Source organism: Vitis riparia, chromosome 13 (genome assembly GCF_004353265.1).
Source record: "Vitis riparia cultivar Riparia Gloire de Montpellier isolate 1030 chromosome 13, EGFV_Vit.rip_1.0, whole genome shotgun sequence".
NCBI lineage: Eukaryota > Viridiplantae > Streptophyta > Magnoliopsida > Vitales > Vitaceae > Vitis > Vitis riparia.
The window spans coordinates 11242808-11268603 of NC_048443.1; the positions used below are offsets into that span (position 1 = coordinate 11242808).

The 25796-nt window shown below is 35.7% G+C and overlaps 2 protein-coding genes across 2 annotated transcripts in view; one reads left to right on the top strand and one right to left on the bottom strand.

The window, feature by feature from the left end:
* Nucleotides 1–195: 195 nt before the first annotated feature.
* On the bottom strand, nucleotides 196–25713 carry LOC117928314 (DNA gyrase subunit A, chloroplastic/mitochondrial-like). Its single transcript, XM_034848217.1, has 13 exons — nucleotides 25599–25713; nucleotides 23013–23083; nucleotides 22811–22900; nucleotides 8770–8895; nucleotides 8467–8624; nucleotides 7804–7885; nucleotides 7543–7707; nucleotides 7357–7458; nucleotides 4997–5133; nucleotides 2979–3099; nucleotides 2824–2878; nucleotides 2625–2724; nucleotides 196–615 (listed from the first exon to the last, which is right to left on the bottom strand). The coding sequence occupies exons 1-13, from the start codon at nucleotides 25711–25713 to the stop codon at nucleotides 504–506; spliced, it is 1434 nt and encodes a 477-aa protein (XP_034704108.1). The 3' UTR covers nucleotides 196–503.
* A 53-nt stretch (nucleotides 25714–25766) lies between these two features.
* LOC117928315 (THO complex subunit 1-like) overlaps nucleotides 25767–25796 on the top strand; it is a 1645-nt gene continuing 1615 nt past the window's right edge. Inside the window, exon 1 of the mRNA XM_034848218.1 lies at nucleotides 25767–25781. Within this exon, the coding sequence (XP_034704109.1) occupies nucleotides 25767–25781 (15 nt within the window). The remainder of the gene's footprint in view (nucleotides 25782–25796) is intronic.

A 25796-nucleotide genomic window follows, 5' to 3' on the forward strand; every position in this document is an offset into this window, starting at 1 on the left:
TTGCAGCCTTCACTTCCCTTGTCTATGCTTTGTACAGGGCAGGGACTGGAAGTGGGCAGATTACTTTGTCCAGTAGAGATTGTCTACGTTTCTGCATTCCATGCCTAATGAAAAACACTTCTGCACCTGTAAAGGAAGACAAACATGATTCATGCAACACTGACAAGTTAAAGATGAAAGCATATATCCAATAAGTAGTAAACAAAGAGAGGATGTTCTATGATTTAAGTTATAGCTCTAAATCAAGCCAAATGGTGGAATTAAAAATAATTTACTTAGGGATAAAGTTCTAGTGTTGCAAATCTTGATTGGAGCAACAAAAAAGTTACAAGCATAGTTACAGCAAATACTTCCTCTTGGTTCTTTCTTTACACTGTTGTAACATATCTTCATATGTGAGTTTAGTGTCATCAACAAAACTGATCACTCCTAACGTAAGGTGTGTTGCTGTAGCGTGTGTTGATTGCTACGAGTCTTGGCATCTCAAAATGGCAAGAACTCTTTTACTGTGTAACAGCAACAGCTTCTTCGTCATCAGTCTCTGTTTCTGTTGCTGACATTAATGAAGCTGACTGAATCTTTCCAGCATACTCCAGCCGCATTAGAATTACTCCCCTAAATATTATAAAGTGAAAAGAAGTCACCTTCAAGGCAATACCAAGGAAAGTCATGAAAAAAATCATGTTAACAAATCATGACACGAGTATGTTGCAGAAGAAATATTAAATGAATATAGAAACTATAGATTCCAACGAAGACACTATAGTTCGAATAATTTCAATGGGTAGATAGGCAAATCATCAGCAATTTGATATTGCTTGCTTCAAAATTATAATCCTATTTCTACAAACAAATTCCCAGTCTCAATTTAACACAGTGAGCTGGTTTCAGAGTCTGAACACCACTCGATAAGGGAAAGATGGAAGAAAAAAAAGAAAAATGACAAAAACACAATTCTCAGGCTTTTAGAACACTAAGAAATAATAATTAATCAGAAACTATATGTGATGCTTCTTGATCTTCTCTAGTACAAAGAACAAGATGGGAAATACACATGCAGGGACATTAAAGCTATGCTTGAAGCGTAGAAATGTTTCTTTTGATGCTATTTTTTACAAGGAACTTTATATTGATCAAAATTTTAGTACCATATTTAAAGATAAGTGGCAGAATACAACCAACCCATTTGTGTTCGGGAAAACAAGAAGGAATCCATTTAAGGTCACAATAATCAAAGGTCACCAAGGGATATTCTTAACTAGGAAGTGTCAAAACAATTCCTTTTCTTGTTTATAATTATCAAAATTTGATGAGCAAGATATTTAGCATGCACCATATGGCATGGAGGGTTATCTAGATTAGAGGTGAGCCTGGAAAAACATAATTCTTACATGAATTTTACAAGTATTGCCCAGTTACCATGATTTTTTGACACAAGCTTTTTCGGTTAGAGAGGACCAAATGGGTGCCTTCCTGGACTTATGGGGCAATGCCAGGAGTAGGGTCCCCATAGGTGGACACCACTCTTACTATTCCTTGGTTGACATAAGAAGCTTCAGGACCTTTGAGGATAAATGCAGATCTGCAGAATCACTGTGGGATCCAGTATTCTCTCCTCCTTGGGCCTTTGTCTCTTTAATGATTCATGGGAATTCAGTGAGCATGATCAGTTTAGACAAAAGATTTGCATGCTCCTCAAGCAAGAGGCTTGTGGGGATCTGTTCATAAGTGGAAACTCCCTCCAGCAGATTACCTCAAGCCTAATTTTGATGGCTGCTTGTTGGTAGTCTAGGACATCCTGGATTGGAGATGTATTTAACGACCATACCAGTTAGGTGGTTAAGGCCTTCTCCAAGTATGTTGGGGAGTAGTTGGCTATTGAGGCTGAGATCCTTGCTTCGTTATAAGGCATGAACCATACAAGCAAATAATGAATATAGCTTATGGGAAGTGAGGCCCATGGGAATTAGATTCTAGGGTGCACAATACAATCAACTTAGTTGGGGCTTTGAGGTTTTCCTCCCGAATACCTTGAAGGGTAAATCCCTAAAAATAAGTTGGCTAGACAAGGAGGAGCCTCTAATTTTTGGCAGGGATATTTTGCCACCCTGAGTAGGTTTAACTTTTCAATGTTCTAGTGTGCTGATGTTCCCTTTTTGAAGGATAACTCATCCTTCTTCTGTACTGCTATATTCATTTTCTATAAATAACTCTTTGTTCAACATAGTTCAACATAGTTGAACCTCTTCAAGCTATATAATAGTTGGTGATTCATGATATTACAAGTCATGCATTTTCAACAGCTGAATTGGAGACTTTCGTACAAAAGTATTGATGTTTTTTTCCACACCAAGCAACTCTAAATACTCAGGTCATTGTTTACTACCATACCACAGTAGCATCATGACATTCATTGTCAATGTCTTCTGAGCATCGTTAAGATATCCAGGCAGCCCATTTGAGACCAAGCAACAAACTCATATCACAAAGATCAGCAAATATAACCCCATAGCCTACCATACCTATTCAGCCTAAAAAGAATTTTCAGAAGAGGATAAGAAGTTACTCATTGCCAAATGTTTCAAAAATTAAATGAACCAAGAATTTATCCTAATTCAATTTACCTTGCAAACCGTGACTGTATAGAAATATCCCGAACTTTAATTCTATTAATGGTCCCACTTTGGCTCACTAGAACTACTTGTTCATCACTTTCACCATCTTCTGCAAAATAAATTCAGGAGCATTGTTATTAAGTATATGAGCAAAATGAGTACATAATGTCACCAAACTACCTTCAAGTAACTCAGTACATAATATTACCTGTCAGTGAAAACCCAACCACAAACACTGCTGCCAAGTGATCTTCTGCGGAAAACTAAAATACAGCAAAAAGAAAAGGTCAGGCAAACAAAGCAAAATGGACAGCAGGAGATCTCATTTAATTCATGAATAAGCCGATCTAATATAAAAAATACCTTGTAACCTATTAAACCAACTCTATTCAAAGGTGACAAGCGAAATCTACTCAGAGGAACCCGCTTTCCCAGACCGCTCTCAGACACAAACAGTAACCATGGACCATTGAGGTTCCTAGCACTGTGCGAAGGAAAAAACAAAGAAGAATAAGAAGAAAATGCTTGCCAAATTTATCATGGAGATATTACTTTGAAGATAAATATATAGAACTTGATGAAGATCAGAATAGGAAAGTTTTAAAGATGCAATCCCCTAAAAAACAGGAAAGGTCGATGTCATTCAGTACAATTAACACAATACTCTCTTACTGTATAGCTGTCTTGAGTGAAGAGGATCAATCAGAAAAAGGGTTACCAACCTTCAGAAAATTGGACAGAGAGTAGTGCATAAGTATTTCAAACTGGATCATGTGGTGTTATCATGAACTAGAACTTACAACCATAAACTGTACCAAACGATCACTTTCAGTACTATAATACTAATGCCTGGAACAAGACTGCAATATGAGGGCCAAAACACAAGGTTCAATACATAATTCTGATATGATGCATATAGCCAGAGGAATAGTTTAGCACTTATTCGATCTTACTCTAGCAACTATGCAGGGAACCATTTGTTTAGGGTAGACAAAGGACCAGATTTGGATCGGCTCATATAAGACCATCCAAAAGTGGCTGACACAATTCTGATAAATTAATTATAAGATTAAAACCCCAACCTGTTTACACAGTTTTTATAATGAGGAAGCTCATTAGTCCTGCTTTACATGAGATTGGAAAACCAGAGATGTGACCATTCTCCAAGATCCATGTATCACATAAACTCGGGACTCAAAACCTGGGACCTCCCATTCTTGACATGGAGTGCCATCCAATTGGGCTGCCCATAGAGGCTATTTAAATAGAATATTATTAAAATAGTTATCAACATAAAATATTAAAACCTCAAATTGGGTTAGAAGTCTCTGGATTTTAACCTTGAACCATAATCAAGTCAGATTTTTTATTTTGATAATACATCCATATACATAGATGAGGTAGCATCCAGAAAGCTCAAACCCACAAAAAGCATTCCGATTCAAAAGATTATTAGGAAAATGGTCACCCTACAACAAGAGACGTTATCAGCCTGCTAAAATCAGAAAATTCCAACGAACAACAGTTTTATTTTTTTTTATTTATATTTTTATTTTTCCTCCAGACAGTCTATGGGCTTGGTCACCCCTACCCCCAGCAAATATATCAACTCAGAAGTGAGATATGCAGCCTAGGAATTAAATATAGATGGTGAAAAAGAAACTGATTGTCCCAAATACAGAAATCTCAATAGAAATAATTGTTATCTCATTCCCATGAGGAATGAGGACAGAAATTAGTAGCAGCACATGGGAATTCTATGTAAAACCTTTGGAAAGTGTTAATAAAGATAATATTATATAATTATGAACAAAAAAAATTGTTATCTATGAGTATTACATAATAAACATGTTGTACATAGAATGCAAAAATGTGCATGCTAGGCAGCATATAGTAAATGCTTACAAGTACTAATATCACATTATTTAATTATTAGTATTCAGGACATCATACAATGATTCAAGTACAATCTATGCAGATACTAGGATGTAATGAAATTAACTTGATACCACAAGGAATGCACAGGTCTTCCCCTTTATGTCTTTATATTTTCTTTTTCAGTGAATTTTGGTTTCATGAATTTTTCAAAAAGTCTTTCCGGTAGATTTTATATGCTTTAGCATTATATTTTACCATGTCAAGATGAAAAATTGCTCATAACCCACCATGTATTTGGACATAATGTGATTTTATGATTACTAGGTATTATCAGACTGATACTCATATTGCAAAATCAGCAAATTCCACTTGATTTTTTGTCGAAACAATAACAGAGGTCTATTTATAGTAGACCATCCAATATCAGGAATATTTACTTAAATATAACCATTCTAATCAGTAGAACATATGGCAAACATCCAAAATAATGGTAAGGAAATTACCGGCTCTGGCGGTCTTCTAATGCCTTCTCCAAGTCTTTCCGAATTGCTGCTGGTATTATGTCCATGCTTGCCATCTTATCCCCTTGTTTCAATCTCATGGCAATGGACCCCCTAGTATTTCTTCCTAGAGCTCGAATCTGAGTCCACAGCAACCATGGAAGTAAAGGAGAAAACTGAGAACTATGAATACAAATCTTCTGTATACAATTCACAGAATATTGCTACATCATGAAATTAGACCCAGAATAATATAGAGTTTAAAAGTCAAACAAAGGAATTGAGCCAAAAATATTTGTAACAGGGATACATAGAACAGAATCTTCTTTTTCTCTATCAAAACAAGAACACAAATTAATAAGCAAACACTTAAAATGTAAATATACTTTAATAAAATTAACAAAATTTATACCATTAAAGATTTATGATTAAGAGTTTGTTTGAGAGTGATTCTGGTTAAAGTGTTGTTATCTGTAGTGTTTTTATGGTAGCACTTCCATTAGAAACATTTTTAAAAAGAATTGTTTAGTATTTGAATAGAAACTAAAAAAAAGTGTTTTGATAGTGTTTTTGATATAACAAAAAAGTGCTTTTTGAAAGAATTACCTATCAAGTGATTGTTTAGGAATTGATTAAGTGATTATTCAGATATTTAAAAGTGATTTTAAAAAATTTACCAAACACCTAATTTTTTAATGTGCTTCCAAGCATTAGGAAGCATTTTTAACCCCTTTCAAAATCACTTCTAAACGAGCTCTAAATATACAAACCCTTGGTGCATATTACTTATTTACCTACTTATCTATTTCTCATGCAACAAAAGAACAGTTCAGACACCCTTTGTAGAGGTAAGGATCAAAATATCAAAAAATACTGAAATATTGGCAGTTGGATTTTAAGAAAATATTGAATGGAAATTAAAAAAAAAAAATATTGATGAGATTGAAATTGATCAAAACCCATAGAAATATTGAAAAAAAGTCCAAGAAATGATAAAATAAGCAATAATACACATTGAAGTTGTTTTATTGAAGAAAAATATCTATGCATGATTAAATTTGAAATATGTGACAGTAATATATAGAATTTGAAAACACAACTAAATGTTTATCTATCTAGATTGGATGTATTTAAGGATATAAGATAAATGATGATATATGTATAATTATTATTTTTTTTGTTTAAAAATATTTATAATTTTATTTCCAAGTATACATTTCTCTTATATGTAATTATTATACAAAAGACATAAAAAAAATACTCATAAAAAATATTACCATAATGATTTCTATATTTTCAATAATCAATTAAATGGAATTTGAAAAATAGATAATTAAAATTAATATATTTGCTAAAATTTTATTTTAATATTTAATTTTTTTATATGGATACGTAAAAAATCCATATATACAATATGCATGCATAATTTAATATTTGGTGATAATCATTGTTTTTTTTTGGGACAACAGGGAAATATCAACGATAAAAGCTAAAAAGTCATCAAAACTTGGTCCAACCAAGTTTTTGCTCCAAATTTCATGTCGACCTCCTCTGAAACACCAATATTTCACCAAAATTCAGGCAAAAAATCCTGATTTCTGCATCATTTTGAAGAGGTTCTTCCATTTCATAGTGCAGAAATTTGAGGGAGAAAAAAAAACACTTCTATTTCTCTATTTTTCGAATTGATTATAGTACCAAAATTTATACATGAATGGCTAAGACCATTGGATACCTTAGAAAAGAAATTTAATATTTGATTTTAGGAGAGAAAGCCTCTTATAAAATCAGGGAATAAGTTAGAATTGGAAATACAATTGCACCACAAGTGTGACACAACTGTTAACACAGATTTATACTATGGATTTCCACACATAGAAGAACATTACTCAAGTGCATTTTATATGGCACCTTCCAATAGATTTAAAGAAGCATAACTATCTTACTCAAGAAGCTTAAAGGTACATTATTTTTCTTTTCCAGGTGATCATTTAATTAGCTTTTTTTTGCCAAATGATCATTCAATTACAAATCTTTCCATATATTCTTGTTTCCTATATACTATTGGCAATTGATCTACACAAATTTCTAATATATTTCTCTTTTTGTTCTTGCACTTGACTTTTGTTTGATACAGAAAATTCTTAACCTTTGGATACAAAAACATGGATTACAAGAAACAAATACTTCTAAAACAAAAATAAATAAGTGCGTGAAGGCATTTTCTTTTCTATTCCTATTTATTTTTCATTTTCTGTCTCTTAGCCCATGTTACAGCTATTACTCGATTCCTGCCAACATGGTCAACGTTTGAACAGAAGTTCCCACTTATTAATGGAATGGAAAGAAATTAGTGAACTTACAATCTCACAGGAGCTCAAAATAACCATTCCATTCTGTGAAGCCATGGCCACAAGGTCATCATTGGTACAACAACGGACCCATTTGAGCTCATCACCAGGAACCTGTCAAGTCATTGAAGTCTAAAGGGAACATTCTTTTTTTTTTTCAAAAGAAAACTGCCCATTAAGAAAAAGAGAGGTACAAACCAATTGAATTGCTATGATTCCTGTTGATCGGATTGAGGAGAAAAAATTCAATGATACTTTCTTGATGTATCCATTCATTGTAAGCATCAGTAGAAACTGATCTTCAGCAAACTCACTCACAGGAATTATGGAAGTTATTCTCTCACCATCAGATAAACATAAGATCTGGCATGAGAATGAGAATTATAACAACCTTCTTAAGCAGTTAGAGCAGAAGACAAAACAAAAAATATAAAATAAAACAAAATAAATGGTGGATACCTGAACCAGTGGTGTGCCTGCAGCAGTTCGGGTGCATTCTGGAATTTTATATGCACGAGCTGAGTACACTATTCCCCTATCACTGAATGGCAGTTTTTGTTCATCAGGCCAAAATAAAAGATAACAGATGAGGTAGAAATGACAATGTCCATTATGTTATCAACCACAATCTAAAGCATAATTGGCAAAGATAGCTATATCTTAGAAATGGAATAAGATGGGAACTGAAGCCCCATGCAAACTGTATTTAAATGAATATCAACAAAAACTCGGTGGTTCTTCAAGAGGTAGACAAACAAGGTAACTAGTTGACTGTTGGGCTTCCCTATAATAAAACTTCAATACCATTCATCTTATTTTGGTACTGTCAAGAACTATATTACTTAACATAAAGGAGAAATAAATATATAGAAGCTTTCTGGTCATACCAAGGTCGAAAACACACACAAAGTCAAAATCCTTAATTAGCATTTTCAACAGTTACAAACCACACACACAAACACAGTGATTGGAAAGCATTTCAGGTGGGGGAGAGGAAAGAGGAAGTTACCTATCAAAAGAAAAAAAAAAGAAAAAGTGGAAAAAGAAATAAAATGAGTCATCATAATCAAATTGCAAAAGGGAAAATATTGGAATTTGAAATTCAAACCAGATTAAAGATACCTGAAATACAGGACATAGTCATGTGCATGACAAACAATGAAGTCTGACATTGCATCATTCACTCTCAATTTCCCAACAGATTTACCAATTGTTCCACGATTTTGGAGATTGAAGGTATTAGGTTTCATCCGCTTGACATAACCTTTTTCGCTAACAGCCTGAAAATTGTATGCAAAAAAATGGGATCAATCATCAGTTCCCTGAGTCCGATGAAAAAACAGATAGTATCAATCTAATGTTTAAACTTTAAAGAAAAACAAAGATACAAATATAATGAATTATAACACTGGCCCAGTTGTGTACCAGTAGCATTTCTTCATTTGGTATAACATCCACATCTTCAAGTTGACCACTATCAGTGTCCTCCAACATTGAACGCCTCGGAGTGGAAAACCTGTTCTTCAGCTCAATTGCTTCTTGTTCGATTAGCTAGTAACAAAAATTAAAATTAAAATAAATAAAAAACATTAGAAGAAGATAAAGATGATCTCAAAAGCAAAGTTGAGAGGTAAGAGATGTTTTGGAATCAAAAGATCTAGGAAAAATATTTTTGTTATGGTAAAGTAAGGAAATTATTAAAAAGAGCATCTAACAAAAATAACCAAAAGGGGGGCACCCCCAAGTGCAGAGGAGGCATGCAAAGGAAGCTAAAACAGACAAAGAGAAGCAAAAACCACACCCACAAACAGCCTGCGGTCTAGAGTCCAACTAATCAAAGAAATACAGTAAACAAGGACAAAGGACAATCATGAAAAGGCTGACGAGACAATCTAAAAGGGCACAAAGAGGTCTTTAATATAAGCCCAGTCTTGTATTAAAGTCCATTCTTGCTATGTATTTTTATTACATTTTAATATATATATATATATATATATATATATATGTGTGTGTGTGTGTGTGTGTGTGTGTGTGTGTGTGTGTCTGTGTGCGCGCACGCACGCATGTGTACATGTTGTAAAAATAGATTTAATACAAATCGAGGGTAGAATAAAAACGAGGAAATAGCATCAATTGTCGAGTGAGAATGAGGAAATAGAAAAATTTGTGGCAAGATCAGCTTAGGCAATGTTGGATTCTTTTGGAGTATTCTGTGATCAATGAATAGCTATCAAATTAAAACTTTATAAAACAGCCATTAGGCAAGCGGTGGAAGTCAAGAAACATGGGCATAAAATGAGTGGATGTTGACATGGATAAGTGGCAAAACAAGGAAACAGCAGTATCAACACATCACTGAGAAGTAAAGGTACTAGCAGACATGAATGTTCATGTGCAATGCAAATTCATAACTGCACTGAGACGAGAGACTGGCTTTATTTAAATTAAAGGCGTCACAAAACCAACATAAATCAAAAAATTTGTAGTACAAGCTCCCTAGAAAATGCATGATGGCCTAAGGTTGAGTAGAAGATATGTAGCTAAATCCATATGACAGACCTGATGGCCAGTATGCCTCAAGAAAGGAAAAAGGCAATGAAAGGATCTGTCTATATGAAGAATTTTTTCAGACAGATCCTTTCATTGCCTTTTTCCTTTCTTGAGGCATACTGGCCATCAGGTCTGTCATATGGATTTAGCTACATATCTTCTACTCAACCTTAGGCCATCATTGCCAACCTTCCACTACTACAATCAATTCTTTGAAAAAATACACAGGCTATATGAAGAATTTCCAACTGGGAAATATTTGTGATTGAATCTTTTTTCCTTGTTAATCAGGTTGTCTGATTTTTTATTTTTTTTTACTTTTTTTTTGTGGGGTAAATAGAGATGTCCTAGGCTAAAAATTAGCTCCTCCCTTTTTTCTGACTTCCTACAATTTGTACAAATTTGGTGTAATTCTATTGAAAACATACAAGGGAGAAAGTATCAAAACCCTAAATAATCAACATGGTATCAGAGCAGGAAAATTAACTTTGCCGATATCCATCTTCCCACCATAGAGCCTTTAGTGCTCAGTCATAGCTCAGCCTTCATTGCTCAACTGTAAGCTTGTTCAGTCTTCATTACTTAACAGAAATTTCGTTAATCACAGACCAGCATTTTGGCTGTTATTTGTTGTTTTCCCAGACCAGCCTTAATTGCTGGTCAAGTTTAAATGAGTAGAGCTATATAAGGAAAAACAGCTGCCAGCTAGCCTATCCTAATTACATTCTGATCTCTAGGAGTACATTACAAATAAATCTACAATTAATTTTCATTTACAGCAGGAAATAACATAATCTTCTTAAAAAAATCAGCATAATATCCTCAACACTCCCCCTCAAGCTGGTTCAAATATGTCTGTGTCATTCTTAGCTTGATGATTATGGATTGAAATAATTATCTTGGAAGGCCTTTAGTGAAAAGGTTTGCTAATTGTTCTTTCATTGAGAATAAAGGAATACAAATCAGGCCACATCCAACTTTTCCTTAATGAAATGTCAATCTATCTCAACGTGTTTTGTTCTATCATGTAGGATTGGGTTCTAAGCTATGCTACTAGCTCCTTTATTGTCACAATACAGCCTCATTGACCCTCCATTAGCTATTTTGAGTCCCTTCATTAGAGACTTTAGCCACATTAGCTCACAAATTCCTTGTGCCATAGACCTGAACGCTACTTCCACACTTGATCTAGCCACAACTTGTTTTTTGCTTCTCCAAGTCACCAAATTCGCTCCAATAAAGGTACAATACCCAAAAGTAGATTTTCTATCAATTATAGTTTACCAATTTGCACCAAAGTAGGCTTCAACTTCTAGATGACATTAGTGAATAGAAGACCCTTCCCAATAAGCCTCTTTAAATACCTCAATATCACCACTGCATTCATGTGTTCTTCATTTGGAGCATGCATAAATTGATTAACAATACTCATAGCAAATAGAATATCAGTTCTTGTGTGTGATAAATAAATTAACTTATCAACTAGCCTCTGATATCTTTCTTTATTAACTTCCTCTTAAAGATCACCATGGAGGAAAGCATTATTTACATCTAACTGGGGTAGTGGCCACTCCAAATTGGCTACAAGAGATAGGAGTACCCACACTGTATTCATCTTGGCCACTGGTGCAAACGTCTCTTGGTAGTCAATCTCATAGGTTTGAATAAACCCTTTTGCTTCCAATCTAGCTTTATATCTATCCATAATTACATTTGCTTTGAATTTTATTGTAAACAGCCATTTACAGACAATGTCTTATTGCCATGGGATAGTCCTACAAAATCCCAAGTCTGATTCTTGTGTAAGGCCGTCATTTCTTCCATCACTACCTCTTTCCACTTTAGACTTTCTAAAGCATCCTGTATAGTCTTAGGAGTATTCACATTGCAAAAGTTAGTAGTAAAGGCCTTAAAGGATGAATTTAGTCTATGGTAAGAGACAAACATGGCAATGGGGTGTTGCGTACAAGACCTAACACTCTTTCTAAAGGCTATTGGCACATCAAGATTCAACTTATTGCTGAGAAAATAAAATTGTGACTCACCATAGTCCAGCTCCACCATGTTAGGATTAGAGGATTGGCAATGTTGAGGAAGATTTTCAGCCTCTTTATTCCTTCTAGTGTACACCTGCAGTTGTGGTTGACTAAGAATAGTCACATTCTCCCCCTCACAATTAACACTAACATTTTTCTCAAACACACACTCCCTCTTTTGATTCTCTAGTAGCACCAATACACGACTCACAAGCAAGGGACTCTAGGGCATTGGCATAGGTAAAACATCACAAAATTGATCTTCCACTCTACTATCGCCCTGAAGAGAAGTTTGGTTAAAGTATGATTTATCTTCAAAGAAAGGAACATCCATAGAAACAAAGTATTTCGAAGGAGGAGGATGGAGCATTTATATCCTTTTGTGTTAAATAATATCCAAGAAACACACATCTGGGGTCTAACTTGCTTCGATTATGACTGTGAACATGAATGAAAGCCTCACACCTAAAAACCTTAGGAGGAATGGGAGACCAAATAAAGTTGGAAATGGGATAAGATTGTTTAAGGGTATCAAGAGGAGTATTAAATTTTTACACTGGAATAGGCATCCTATTGATTAAGTATGAAGCTGTCAAAATTGCTTCACCCCAATATTGTTTTGGCACCCCCATTTGAAATATTAAGGCTCTCACCTTCGAGCAAATGACGACTTTTTCTCTCGGCTATTCCATTTTGTTTAGGTGTATCAACACATGATGATTGATGGGTAATCTCATTTTCGTCAAGGTAGATTCCCAATACTTTTGAGAAGTATTCCTTTCCATTGTCAATTTTTAGGATACACACTTTGGCTTGAAATTGCGTTAGAATCATTTTGTGGAAAACTTTCTAGGTCTTTTTAGTCTCAAATTTTTCTTTGACACAATAGACCCAACACACTATGGTATGGTCATCAATAGAGGTAACAAACCACCTAGCACCCATGACACTAGGAACACGTGAAGCCCCCTGTAAGTTGCCATGCACAAAAGCAAATGGGTTGGATTTCTCATAATTTTTTGTAGGAAAATGAGTTTGGTGGTGTTTAGCAAGGTCATAAGTTTCACACTGAAAAATAAGTGCCTACGAGGGGCTTCACATGATCTACAACCACCCTTTCTTTTATCTAAATAGACGATCGTCCACTTTACAAGATGAGGCTTCTTCTCTAATCCTCCCCATCCCAAAGAAAGTCCCTTTGTATGTTCTCTAGTCTCAATCTTACCACTTGTGGCCCCTAAATCAATGATCGAGGGGTTTGATTTTAAGTTTGAAGTATGCAAGCCAGTAAGGAAGTTACTTATCTGTGCCAAATGAGATGAAGAGGTAGGATTAGAAGATATTTGTGTTCAACTCATAAACCCATATAAGTGCTCCAGTAGTTCCTTGGTGAAAAAGGGTTGTTCTAGATTCCTAGAGCTCCTAACAGCTTGATTCTTGATTCAGTCATGACTTCTAGGTTGTGTCCATTATTACTAGGAGATTTGGTTCCCTTTGCCCCACCCTTGAGGCTTTCCATGTAACTTCCAACATATGTCTCTTGTATGATGAGACTTGTGGCAATGATCAAACCACAATTTATCTTTGTAACTAATCTTTTTGCCACTGCTTTGTTGCCTACTTATTAGGATTGTCTCAGTTTGATGATAACCAATCCTGAAGTTCCAGTGTTGAGGATGCGCATCATGATTGATAACCTACTCTTTTCCCTTCTAACCTCATTATACCTCTCAAACAAACGAAAGTGATTTTTCCCCAAGAATTTGACTACAAACCTGATCAAGCTCGAGATTTAGACTCACCCAAAAAAATCAAATATCCTCTCCTTTTCAAGTATCTGCTTGAACTTCACACTATCTTCTGGACATTTCCAATCATAGTCCTGATAGATATTTGACTCCTACCAAAGTTGATTAAGGGCATTATAGGAGGCTGTCACAGTTCTTTCTCCTTAGTGTCACAGACTTCATTTCTCAGATCATATAACTGAGTCATTATGCTAATCAGAGTAGGTAAGTGCCACTACTTCCTATATCTCTTTAGCTATAGAAAAGAACATATAACCTTGACTAACATCGAGCTCCATTGAGTTGATGACCCAGGCATTGAAACTTAGGTCTTGTTGATTTAGGGATTGCAACTTGCCCTATTGAAGTATCAAATATCTCAAAAGTTATTTCAGACATTTGAAAAGAGGATTGAAAAAAAGAGTAGCAAAAAATTCTAGAAATCCTAAATGGGCTCTGATACCATGAAGAAAGTTGAAGAGAGCTTGGAAATTTTCTTTCTTACATTTCTTAATAAGTACAATACTTTAAATAATACAAAATAGTTTGACCGAGTAGAGAAAAATAAGGAGAAACAGCTAGCAGCTAGCCTATCCTAATTACATTTTGATCTCTAGTAGTACATTACAAAAATATCTACAATTAAATCTCATTTACAATAGGAAATGACATAATCTTCCCTATAGAATCAACGTAATATCCTCAATAGTCAGTAACTCAACTTTCTTTTATACTAATAGGCTTCAAGACTGACAATTTTTCTTCTCCATCTTTCCAAATCAGCAATAACATATCAACAACCCAATGGTGAAAATCATCTACATTGGTCTCAATTGATGAAAACATATATTAAAGGAAAGGGGAAGCTAAGTCATCTTCTTGGTACTTTGATAAACAAGGATGACCCAAATTTTGTCTCCTGGGATGAAGAAGATTCTCATTTCATGTCTTGGTTGTGGAGCTCCATACTTGCATGTTTCTCTCTCCGACAATGGGAATTTGATTTGCAATTCAATAAGGGTGTTGCTCAGATTTATGAACTCAAGACAAAAATCCATGATGCCAAACAAGGTATTTGAACTAAGTGTTACAATGTTATAAAGGGATGAGTTGGGTCAACCAATATTTGATACCCTATTTGATACCAAAATCTAAACAGCAAGATAAGATAATGGGATAGAGCATGTCAACCAATATCCATCACCATACTTCAAAAAAGAAGGAATCATTCACCAATTTTCTAGTGTTGATATACCATGACAAAATGGGATAGTTGAACAAAAAAAATAGACATTTGCTAAAGGTAACTAGAGCCTTGATTTTTCAAATCAATGATCTAAAGACATTGAGAAGAGCTTTTTTAATTGTTGCTCATCTTATCAATAGATTGCCTTCCAAAGTGCTTGATTTCAAAGACCTCATAAGTCTTCTCACTTAATTGAACCGAAACTCTGATGGTTTTAGTCAAATTGCCCCAAAAATATTTAGTCGTGTGGTCTTTGTTCACATTCAAGTTCATCATAGAACTAAATTGAATCCCTGAGCTCTTAAATATATATTCATTGGTAATACTCAAATAAAAAAAGGATATAAGTGTTATCTTCCTCATTCCCCAAGCTTATTTGTATTTATGGATGTCACTTTTAACAGACAACAACCGTATCTTCAGAGGGAGCCTTTTGCATAAAATAAGAAAATTTCTCTTGACCTAACCCCTCCACTTTCTAAAACTAGTTATTCTCCTGAACCTTTCCCCCCACAATACTTTAGAATCAGTTTCTCCTAAGTCAATGAGGAAGCCTAAGTCTATTGTTCAAAGGAAAGAAGGGGAGAGTTCAAGGAGGATGCAGTCAACTTTAGAATTACTACATGCTCCAAACCTTGACTTTGATAAAGGTATTGAAAATCAAATTGTGTCTACGTCCATTGTCATTAGCAACCTTGATTAATCTACTGCCCTTAAAAAAGGAAAAAAAAAACAATACACCCAACATCCTCTAACCAACTTTGTTTCCTTTGACAACTTGTCATTCTCTTATCAAGCATTTGTTTCCAAACTCAACTCCATAGAAATACCTAGAACTATTCAAGAGGCACTTAGGGATGACAATTGGAAGAAAGCCATGTTGGAAGAAATGAGTTCTTTAAAGAAAAATAAGACTTGGTAGGTTGTTGATCTTTTAAAGGGCAAGAGAGAGGTGGAGTGTAAATCAGCATTCACCACCAAGCATAGAGTATAGGGAACATAGGAGAGAGATAAGGTGAGAATGGTAGCGAAGTGTTACACATAGACTCATGCAATAGATTACTAGAAATTTTTGCTCCAATGGCAAAGATGAATGTTATTCATATTTTGTTATCCCTAGCTACTAATTTTGATCAGTCCTTGCAGGAATTTGATATAAAGAATGCTTTCCTACATTGAAATTTAGAGGAAGAGGTCTATATGGAAAGGAAGATTTCCTTAGGAATAAAGTTTGTAAACCAAACAAGGCTCTATATGGTCTCAAACAATCATCTCAAGCCTAGTTTGGGAGATATGCTAAAGCAATGAAAAACATAGGCTATAATCAAAGCCAAGGAGATCAAACTCTTTTCAAAAGAGGGAAAGATAACAACTCTCATAGTATATGTTGACAAAATCGTGGTAACAAAAGATAATTTGGAGGTGGCACAAAAGATAACTTTTTTTTTTTTATGAATAAAAAGCAATATATTAAAAGAAAAAAAGGCACATCAAGGACGCGCCCCAAGTATACAGGTAGTATACAATAGAGAGAAAAAAGAACCCCTTAAACAAGGCTTAACCAATCTAAAAAATCTACAACGGAAAGGAGGCCAGAGCCAAAAAACCCCTTAGTCCACACCCAAAGATTACAAAGGAAAAACAATTTACACCCATGAATTGAATGCTCCTCGTTTTCAAAAGCCCTACTGTTTCTTTCCTTCCAAACAATCTAAAAAAGGCGCAAGCGAGCTGAAAACCACACTTTCTTCCTCTCTTTTCCCACACAAGGCCCAAGCCACCCCAATAACGCCTCTCTAACTGAAAAAGGGAGCGCCCACGAAACCCTAAAGAGGGAAAAAAGTAAGTTCCATAAACTTCTTGCCACCACACAATGCAAGAGGATGTGATCAATAGACTATTCCTCTAACAGGCACAAATAACATCTATTAGCCAAAGAGAACCCTCTCCTTTGAATATGATCCAAGGTTAAGGCCTTTTTCCATATAGCCTCCCAAGCAAAAAAACTCACCCTCGGAGGCACCAAAGAGTTCCAAATAACTCTTGAAGGAAAATCCCCAAGTCTTTCCGGTCCCAAAGCCTTATATAGAGATTTAACAGAAAATCTTCCGTCCTTTGCCTTTGTCCAAACTACTTGATCTTCCACATCACTACAAACCCTTCTCCCTTGCAGCCTTAAGAGAAAACACTCCACATCGAACACTTCCCGATCATTAAGCCGCCTAGAGAACCTAGGAGCCCACACTCCCCCACCAGAATGGCTCCACGCATCTTCCACCCAAGCCTCCTTAGCCAAGGATATAGCAAATAAAGAGGGAAAAGAAGTACACAAAGGATCATCTCCACCCCACTTGTCCTTCCAAAATCTAACCCTCCTACTATTCCCCACAGAATAAACCAAATTGTCGTCTATCACATCCCAAACTCTCCTAATCACTTTTCACAAACCGACCCCAAAACTACCTCTCACAACATAGGACCTCCAACCGCCCTCTTCTTCCCCTTACTTCGCACAAATAACTTGCCTTCACAAAGTTTCCTTCTCCACCGCAAAACGCCAACTCCACTTACATAAGAGGCCTTATTCAGCAACGCCAAATTCCTCACACCTAAACCACCCTTTCGTTTATTTGAGCAAACAATAGACCAATCCACTAAATGGGGCTTCCTCTCTAAGGCCCCACCACCCTAAAGAAAGTCCCTTTGGATCCACTCCAATCTCAAACTCACACTCCTTGGCATATAAAACAGGGACATACAGTAGATAGGCATACTGGACAGAGTGCTCCGGATCAAAGTCAGTCTGCCCCCTTTGGAGATATACTACCTTTTTCCCAAAGGAAAGTCTCTTCCTCAGCCTTTCCTCAACCTCGTCCCAAACTGCCACCTCCTTGAAACGAGCACCCAAAGGAAGACCCAAGTAAGAAGACGGGAGCTTGCTAACCTTGCAACCAAACTCAAGAGCCAAACCCTCTACATTCTCCACTCTCCCCACCGAGATGATCTCACTTTTGTCCAAATTCACCTTCAACCCTGACATGGCTTCGAACCACATAGGAAGCCAACTCAAATAGGACACCTTAGAAATGGAAGGCTCACAGAATATTTAAGTGTCATCTGCGAATAGCAAATGAGTGATCTCCACTCCCGCACGTCCTCTACCACTGAGTTGCCACCTCGGCAAAAACCCTCCCTCCTTCGCTCTCTTCAACAAGCAACTGAGAGCCTCCATGACAATCACGAAAAGATAAGGGGATAAAGGATCCCCTTGTCTCAATCCCCGAGAACTTTGGAAGAATCCGGAGGAAGTTCCATTAATAAGGACAGAGAAATTGACAGTACCAATACACCACTGAATCTAGCTAATCCACTTAGCTCCAAAACCCATCCTTTCCAGCAACCAAAGAAGAAAACTCCAATTTACATGGTCGTATGCCTTCTCAATATCCAACTTACAAAGGATGCCACCACCCCCACTTTTCTGCATCAAATCAATCACATCATTCGCAATCAACGAGGCATCTAGGATTTGCCTTCCCTCCACAAATGCATTTTGGGACTTGGACACTATCTTACCCATCAGCTTTTTAAGCCTATTAGCTAGCACCTTTGCTAACAACTTGTAAAGACTACCCACCAAGCTTATAGGCCTAAAGTCCTTGAGATCTTCAGTTCCTCCTTTCTTAGGAATTAAAACCAGAAAAGAAGCATTAATGCTCTTGAAGAACCTACCCCGATCATGAAAATCCTTCAAGAACCCCATAACTTCCTCCTTCAGAAAACTCCAGCTGAATTGCCAAAACGCCATTGAGAAACCATCAGAACCAGGAGCTTTATCTCCATTGAGGTCCGAGAGAGCACCAAAAACCTTTTCCTCAGAGAAGGGAGCCTCTAGGATTGTTGCATCTTCCCCTTCCAGGACCCCAACCTACAACCCATTGCATCTGGGCCTCCACTCATCTGTTTCTGACAAAAGAGAATGGAAAACCTAAACCACACCATCTTTAATGTCACGTTCTTCTGTGAGTTTGAAATTAAGGACCAATTGGATGATATAATGACCAAGAGACATACAACATGTTCATTCTAAGACATCACAAGCAAGATAGGAATGAAGAATATTTTTTCACCTACTTAGGGGGGGGGTTAGAAAATATGTATGAAAATTTTCTAATTGGGAAATATTTTTTAATTAAGCTTTTTTCCTTATTTGTTTAATTGGCTAATTCTCTTCTATAAATAAATATATCCTAGCCAAGAAATTAGATCACAAGGGCGAAATTCTCAAAACACAAAATGGTCAACATCAACCGATCCTTAACCTGACCAAATACAACTTAGGTTTCAGAAATTTATGGAATTTACCCTAACCCTGACCATAGCTCAATTAAATGGACACCAATCTCATCCAAGTAGTAGCTGAATTGGATATGTTCCTTATTCTTCTAATTGAAAATGGTTTTTATGTGCCTATGTTGATATGTACATGTAAAAATTATTTGAAAAAGTTACCTAACAAATTCAATTAGACCTCCGTCCATTATGAACCTAACTCAAACTAATAACATCATTAGAGCCTCCCAAATACATTATGGCATTCCCTAACACATCTCATTGGGTAAAATAGGGCATTCAAGTTATTTGATTAACCCAACTCAAAGCCTATTAAACAAACAAAACCACTGTCTTCAAGCTTGCAGGATAATTATGGCTGTATGGTTAGAGAGCACATGGTTGAATCACCAAAAAATAAATTTAGAAGGGACTACACCATCTTATATTTGGATAGGTTGTGCTACTTCTTATTGTGGGAATAAAAAATTTGGGTCAAGTTCAAGCACAAAAATAGGTAAAATCCAAGGGACTGATTCAAATTCAATGCTAGGGATACAACTTAGTGTAAACAAACCAGACCCACCTCACCTCTAAACAACCTTAGATGACTTCTGATAGATTTTCATGGACCTAGACCAAAACAACTCAGCCTAATCCCAATTTGTTCAGACTAGGGTTATGTGTCAGAAAACCAGATTTGATTTTTTAATATACTTACAAACTTGTGTACTTATTGTGGTATTATTGTTAATAAATAAACATGTGCAAAATTACAAGATAATAACAATAAGTTAAACGTTTTGAACATATCACCCACCTATTTGCAAATAATTTCTTGAATCTACTAGAAGTTCTTAGACCATAGATTGCATTGCAACTGTTTTCAAAGGCTTTTAAAGCTTCTTAGCAACAAGTTATCTTCAAGTTCTGCTTGTTAGCTGGTTAGATATATAATAGCATTAAAAAAATGGGGATGGTCTTTGACAAAACCCAACAGGAATAATGAGATTAGACTCAAGTCTAAAAAGTTGGGTAAAATATTAGGCAATCTTTGTGTTGGAATACCCCTGGATCATAGGTGCATGCTCTCTAGTAATTTAGGATACAAGGTGTAATTTGCAGTGAAATAAATACCAAAACTTTTGATCTAAGGCTTAAAAATTACCTAAGATCTAGATGTTTCTAGATTAAAATCCAATTAAAGAAGATGCTCTCAACTACCACAACGATCTCCCACCTGATCACTCGTTCTTCAGACCTTGACAATTGGTAGATGGCTATACAATCCTCTTGAGAGAGAGAGAGAGAGAGAGAGAGAGAGAGATGGAGGCTATCTTGAAGACAATAGTCTGGAATGTCATGTGTGTCTAACCCTAAACTCGAGGGTTTATATAAACCTTCTTGTTGGCTCAAGTGACTTAAGCTTATCCTAATTAATTAACTGTCCCAATGAGACTCCAATTAATTAATTAATCCAATCCCTAAAAGACAAAAATAATTAATCATAAAATCCTATGCAACCTTCCATTTTTAACCAAAACACCCTAATGCACATAAATGATTGATTCTTCATAAAACCTCAAGACTTTGCCAACAAAGAATCTAAGCTCAAGCGGACACCACTAGGACTCATAGACTAGCTCCCTTAGAATCCAATTTTGAAGTTAACTCAACACTCTACTAAAGAGAGCCATTTGCACTCCAATATCCTATGAAAGTACATTGAGATATAAATTGATTAAATCCAATTTAACCCATTTCTTAGGTCTATGACCTACTATCCACTATATTGAGACTCCTCATGATCTGGTGTTTGAATCCAATGGGTTAGATGTTATTAACCTCTTAAGATTACCTCTACAATCCTTGAGTCATAAATCCCCCTATTATGCAATCAACTGACATACTCTAACTCATAAAAAACATACATCAAATTCCACTAAAAGAATTACATTGACTGCAATTTAAATAATCACAAGTCCTTAGGATCACCTAAGAGCACGCATTATCCCAATCCCATGAGATATCCTAGTGTCTATCTTAAGAATACTTGTTGTCACCTGTTTTAAATAACAATAACTCAACCCATAGCAAATATATTACCACCTTAGGATCTCACTTATAGGTCAAAGTCAATGAAGATCTCAATATTAACTCAATTTCTGTTAAGGTTGAGATCTTATGCAATATAATAACTCGTTGATTCATGATCACTCGATAGTCAATGTTATGGTTCACCATAGATCATGTTCAATATATCATCATACACACTAATGCACTCACCACTGGACAACAACCCCGATGACTAAGATAAATCATCCCTTCAATTAGGAGGTAGTGCACTATAGTCTCGAATGGATTACTTAATCCTATGAACTGATTGCAAACAACTTATCATCTTATAAGGAATCCATGACTTAGATCTTCTGTGCAACTCCTAATGCACCTAAATCATGTACAATGCAAGTGATATAAGCATGAATGCTCAGACAATTAATTAACGCAATCAAGGATAAAAGGGAGACCAAAAATCATAACAAATAAATTAATGAATTCTTATTTTATTACATCATGTCATGCTTTCAAGGGCTTTATCCTAATAGTTTGCCCAGTAAATCATATGGTGCTACCGTTTCGTAATTTTTGGTCTGACCCATATGCATCTAAGGATGGAAAATTTGCATCTATAACAGAAAAAAGAAAAAAGAAAAAAAAAGTATAGCATTTTGTACCAGCCAAACATTATTATTATTATTACAAGTTATGAAAATATATTAAAAGGCACCCGAAGAGAGGGAACTTAATACACAAGGGGCATAGAAGGATCACCCGCAAAAAGCAAAGTAAAGAAACAGAAATGCCACAAAAAGCCCTAAGCTAACAGCAGTTGAAGAAATTAATAAAAGAAAATTTACATGATGTAAATTCCCACAAAACAAAAATGATGCTGAAAAATAGTGCACTGAGTTGTGCAACTCTTCAACTAACAACTTAGCCAAATATTTTAAAACGGAAAATGGGAAGAGAAAAAAACATAGGAATCAGATTATAGTTTTGGAAGGATTCATAGAAGAATATGAATTTAGGACATATACAAATAAAGAAGATGAGAATGTAACAACAGAAAGAAGCTACATATGCAAAAATATTTCCATTTAAGTTCATTGATAGATAAACAGGAGTATTGATTCAGAACATTTCTTGAGATTCAAATCAACAATTGTCACAACAGCCGCCATTCAAGATATTGAGCACAGTTGGTTGATGTGCACGTCAATCATCCAAAAAGAACACATGCTTGTGTTGATGGGATATGCAAACACCATATGTCAGAAATGTAGCTCAATCTTTTCAGCCCAGCACAACAAATGCCACACAGGTAGCCAATATCAGAATCACAAAGAGAGAATGGACACTAGCATGAGCAAAACATAACTGGTGTGGCCTCCATAATTAGACATTTTTTCTCAATGAAGCAGATAATAAATGGGCACTTACTGAAATATGTTTACCTGTAATATCTGTTTCCTGCTTGACAATAGTTCCTGTAACTTCGAAATTTGTTCCATCAAGGATTTACTTTCAGTTACAAACTTTTCTCTCTGCATAGTAAGAGAAATACAATCTCTTCATATGATACTATCCATGAAAATATAGCTTAACAATTCCAATTGAGAAAACAGAAATCAGACAATGAATGGCATGATCAGGCACCTCCAGACGTGTGATCCTTCTTAGGCTTATGTCCAATATAGCTTCAGCCTGCCTTTCAGATAAACCAAACTCTGCAAAAGAGACAATAATAAAAATCTAATTTTAATTTTCAAGGTTCAGTCACCAACATGGAATTGCATTCGATCAGCAAAAACAACACAAAATTTTAAGCAGTATCATTTACTGCTTAAGAATCTGTAAGCTTCGAAGGCTCAGAAGTACTTATCTTCATTTTTATAAAAAGATATCAATCCTGCAAACTTCTAAGCAATTCCTCTTAGAGATTCTTTTATCTAATATAAAATTCGCTACTGATGCAGTATCTGATTATAATTCTCAACTTCATCATGTAATTAATACAAGCCTCATGCAACAAAAGTAAAGACTGACACTAACTGAACGAAAGATAGATCATATGAGATATGCACTCAAAGATAATAATATCATCAGCAAGTTTTAGGAGACAGGAAAAAGTCCTGTGTATAAACATGATGCTGAAGTTATCCTAAGCTCAGGATAGTTGTTAAAGGCACTGAAAGTTGGAAGCACTTAACTCCAAGTTATTGATAATGCAATCCTCAAAATGAAAATAATCACGAGGAAAAGGCATCCATCAACCAAGGGAAAAAAGAACAAAATTTACAAGTAAGAAAACCATTTATAGGCAACGATTTTACGTAGAACTGAACTAGGAATCTTCCCATTTGCAACTCAATTCCTCACCACCTAAGCCAGGCCTCAAAGGTTTAAAAGCAAGAAAACTATGAAACATCAAGTGGTAGACAAATGCCTAACAAAGGCTTCATCACATCTAGCCTCTATCATTGGAGGAAACTCTACTTCTCCATTCTCTGAACAATGAAAACAAGAATAACCAACATTAATCCCCTAGCTAAGTTCAAGATATCGTTCCATATACATCTTGCTTTACTAATCCTATAAAATCACAACCCTCAACTAAAAGTTTTAACCTTTAAGTTTTGACTAAGTCACACCCAGAGTGTTCCACCACCACTTTGACAGCCATTCTGTCTCAAAAAGAAGACAAAAGGAATATAAAACCCATAGTTTCCCAATGGCATCATTACCTAGAAAACAAAGAGAACAACCTTCAAAATTAAATGTTTGCTAAAGTTTTGCCTTTATCCAAGCAAAAGCTTAGGATGACAGAGTCCAAAAGAGATAAAAGCTGATAATGGGTAGACCAACTAGTGTTTGTTAACACCAACAAAGCACTCACATTTGAGAAGAGGGCTTTCACAACACCTCCTCTTTTGAGGCATATGTATCAACCTTACCACAGGCAACAGTTTATGCCAAAGCTTTCATGCGAGGGGGCACCATTGCACAAGAAATATGCATAAAACAAAATAAGGGAAGGAAGGATGACTATTAATGATAGATTAAAGAAAGCAAGTCGTAGAAAATACACCATTAAGGAAAGGACTGGAAGAAGTGCAATTGATGCATATAGGTCCTTTAGATAGCCAAAGTAAGGTTACAACATCTTCAAAGACAAAGCATATGACTAAGGATCTTTTCCAAAAAGAAACCATTGGCCATATGTGCTATAAAAGTAAACAAATTTAACAAAAAAAAAAAAAATGGAGAGAGGAGGGAAATGTGAAGAAGATGGGTTGCAGTGGCTGGTAGATTTCCTAGACTGATGCTGCAAGTGGAGATTGCAGAAACTTTTTCCTTTGCAGAGTAGACCTACGGTATACTTAAACTTGGTTTCTGGTCTCTGTCTGGACCTTCTCTCATAAAAAATTCCCCAAACCAATCTTCTAATTTGATGCCCTCCAGATGGTCCACCTGCAAAACCAGTTTCCCTTCCTCTAACCAATCAAATCCCTTGATGTCCCTCCTCAATGCCTATGGCATGTGGGTCACCATGTCATATTTAAAACAAGGTTACAAGTGAGGATGCACACAAGCCTAAGTAGCATGTCAGTACAAGGGGTGGCATACACACATAAGACGCCGAATGGGTGACTCAACTCGGCAAAAATTGAAGTGTGAGATTTTGTTGGGCTGAGATTTTTTGTCAAAGGGGATGCCTTGAGAAGAAGTTTTCAAGTGGATGAATATTTCTTTCCAATTTTTTTTTTTTAATTATAGAAAAATTCATTATGCCAATGGAAGCACTTATGATGTCTTTTCCTATCGGAATGCTTAAAAATCTCTTTAAAGGGGCAGCCACAAAAAAGAGAAGGGGGAGGGGTGTTTACTCTCTCTGAGGGTAGTAATAGAACATGGTTGACAACAAGTATGCTACTCTAAAGGCAGAACCTTTTTTTAATAGACAAAAGCAAATTGAATTAATAAACGCTTAAAAAAAAGGGCGCACCCTATGTATACAGGCAACATACAACCAAAAACCCAACCAGGCTGCAGAAAAGAGAGAAAAGACCTATGATAGGAAAGGCTAGTCGCCATTAAGGACACCCAAAAAAATTCAAAAAAAGAGGGATTGTCTAATCCCAAAAACTGTTGAGACCACTCTAATAGTAAAAGGATAAAGAGATTCCTCAAACTTTGGTCAGACATCTCTTCCTCCTAGGAAGTCCTTCAATTTTGTTCTACCCAAATACACCCAAAAAGACAAATCGAAGACAATCTCCATAATGCTCTTATCTTCTTCCTTAGCCCCTTGACTTTCCATTCTAGAAGATTTCTCACTGAATCCGGGAACACCCATACCGGTTCGAAAGAAGTTAACAGCATAGTCCAAAGCTTCCTAATCTTATCACAATGTATCAAAATGTGGTCAGTCGATTCCTA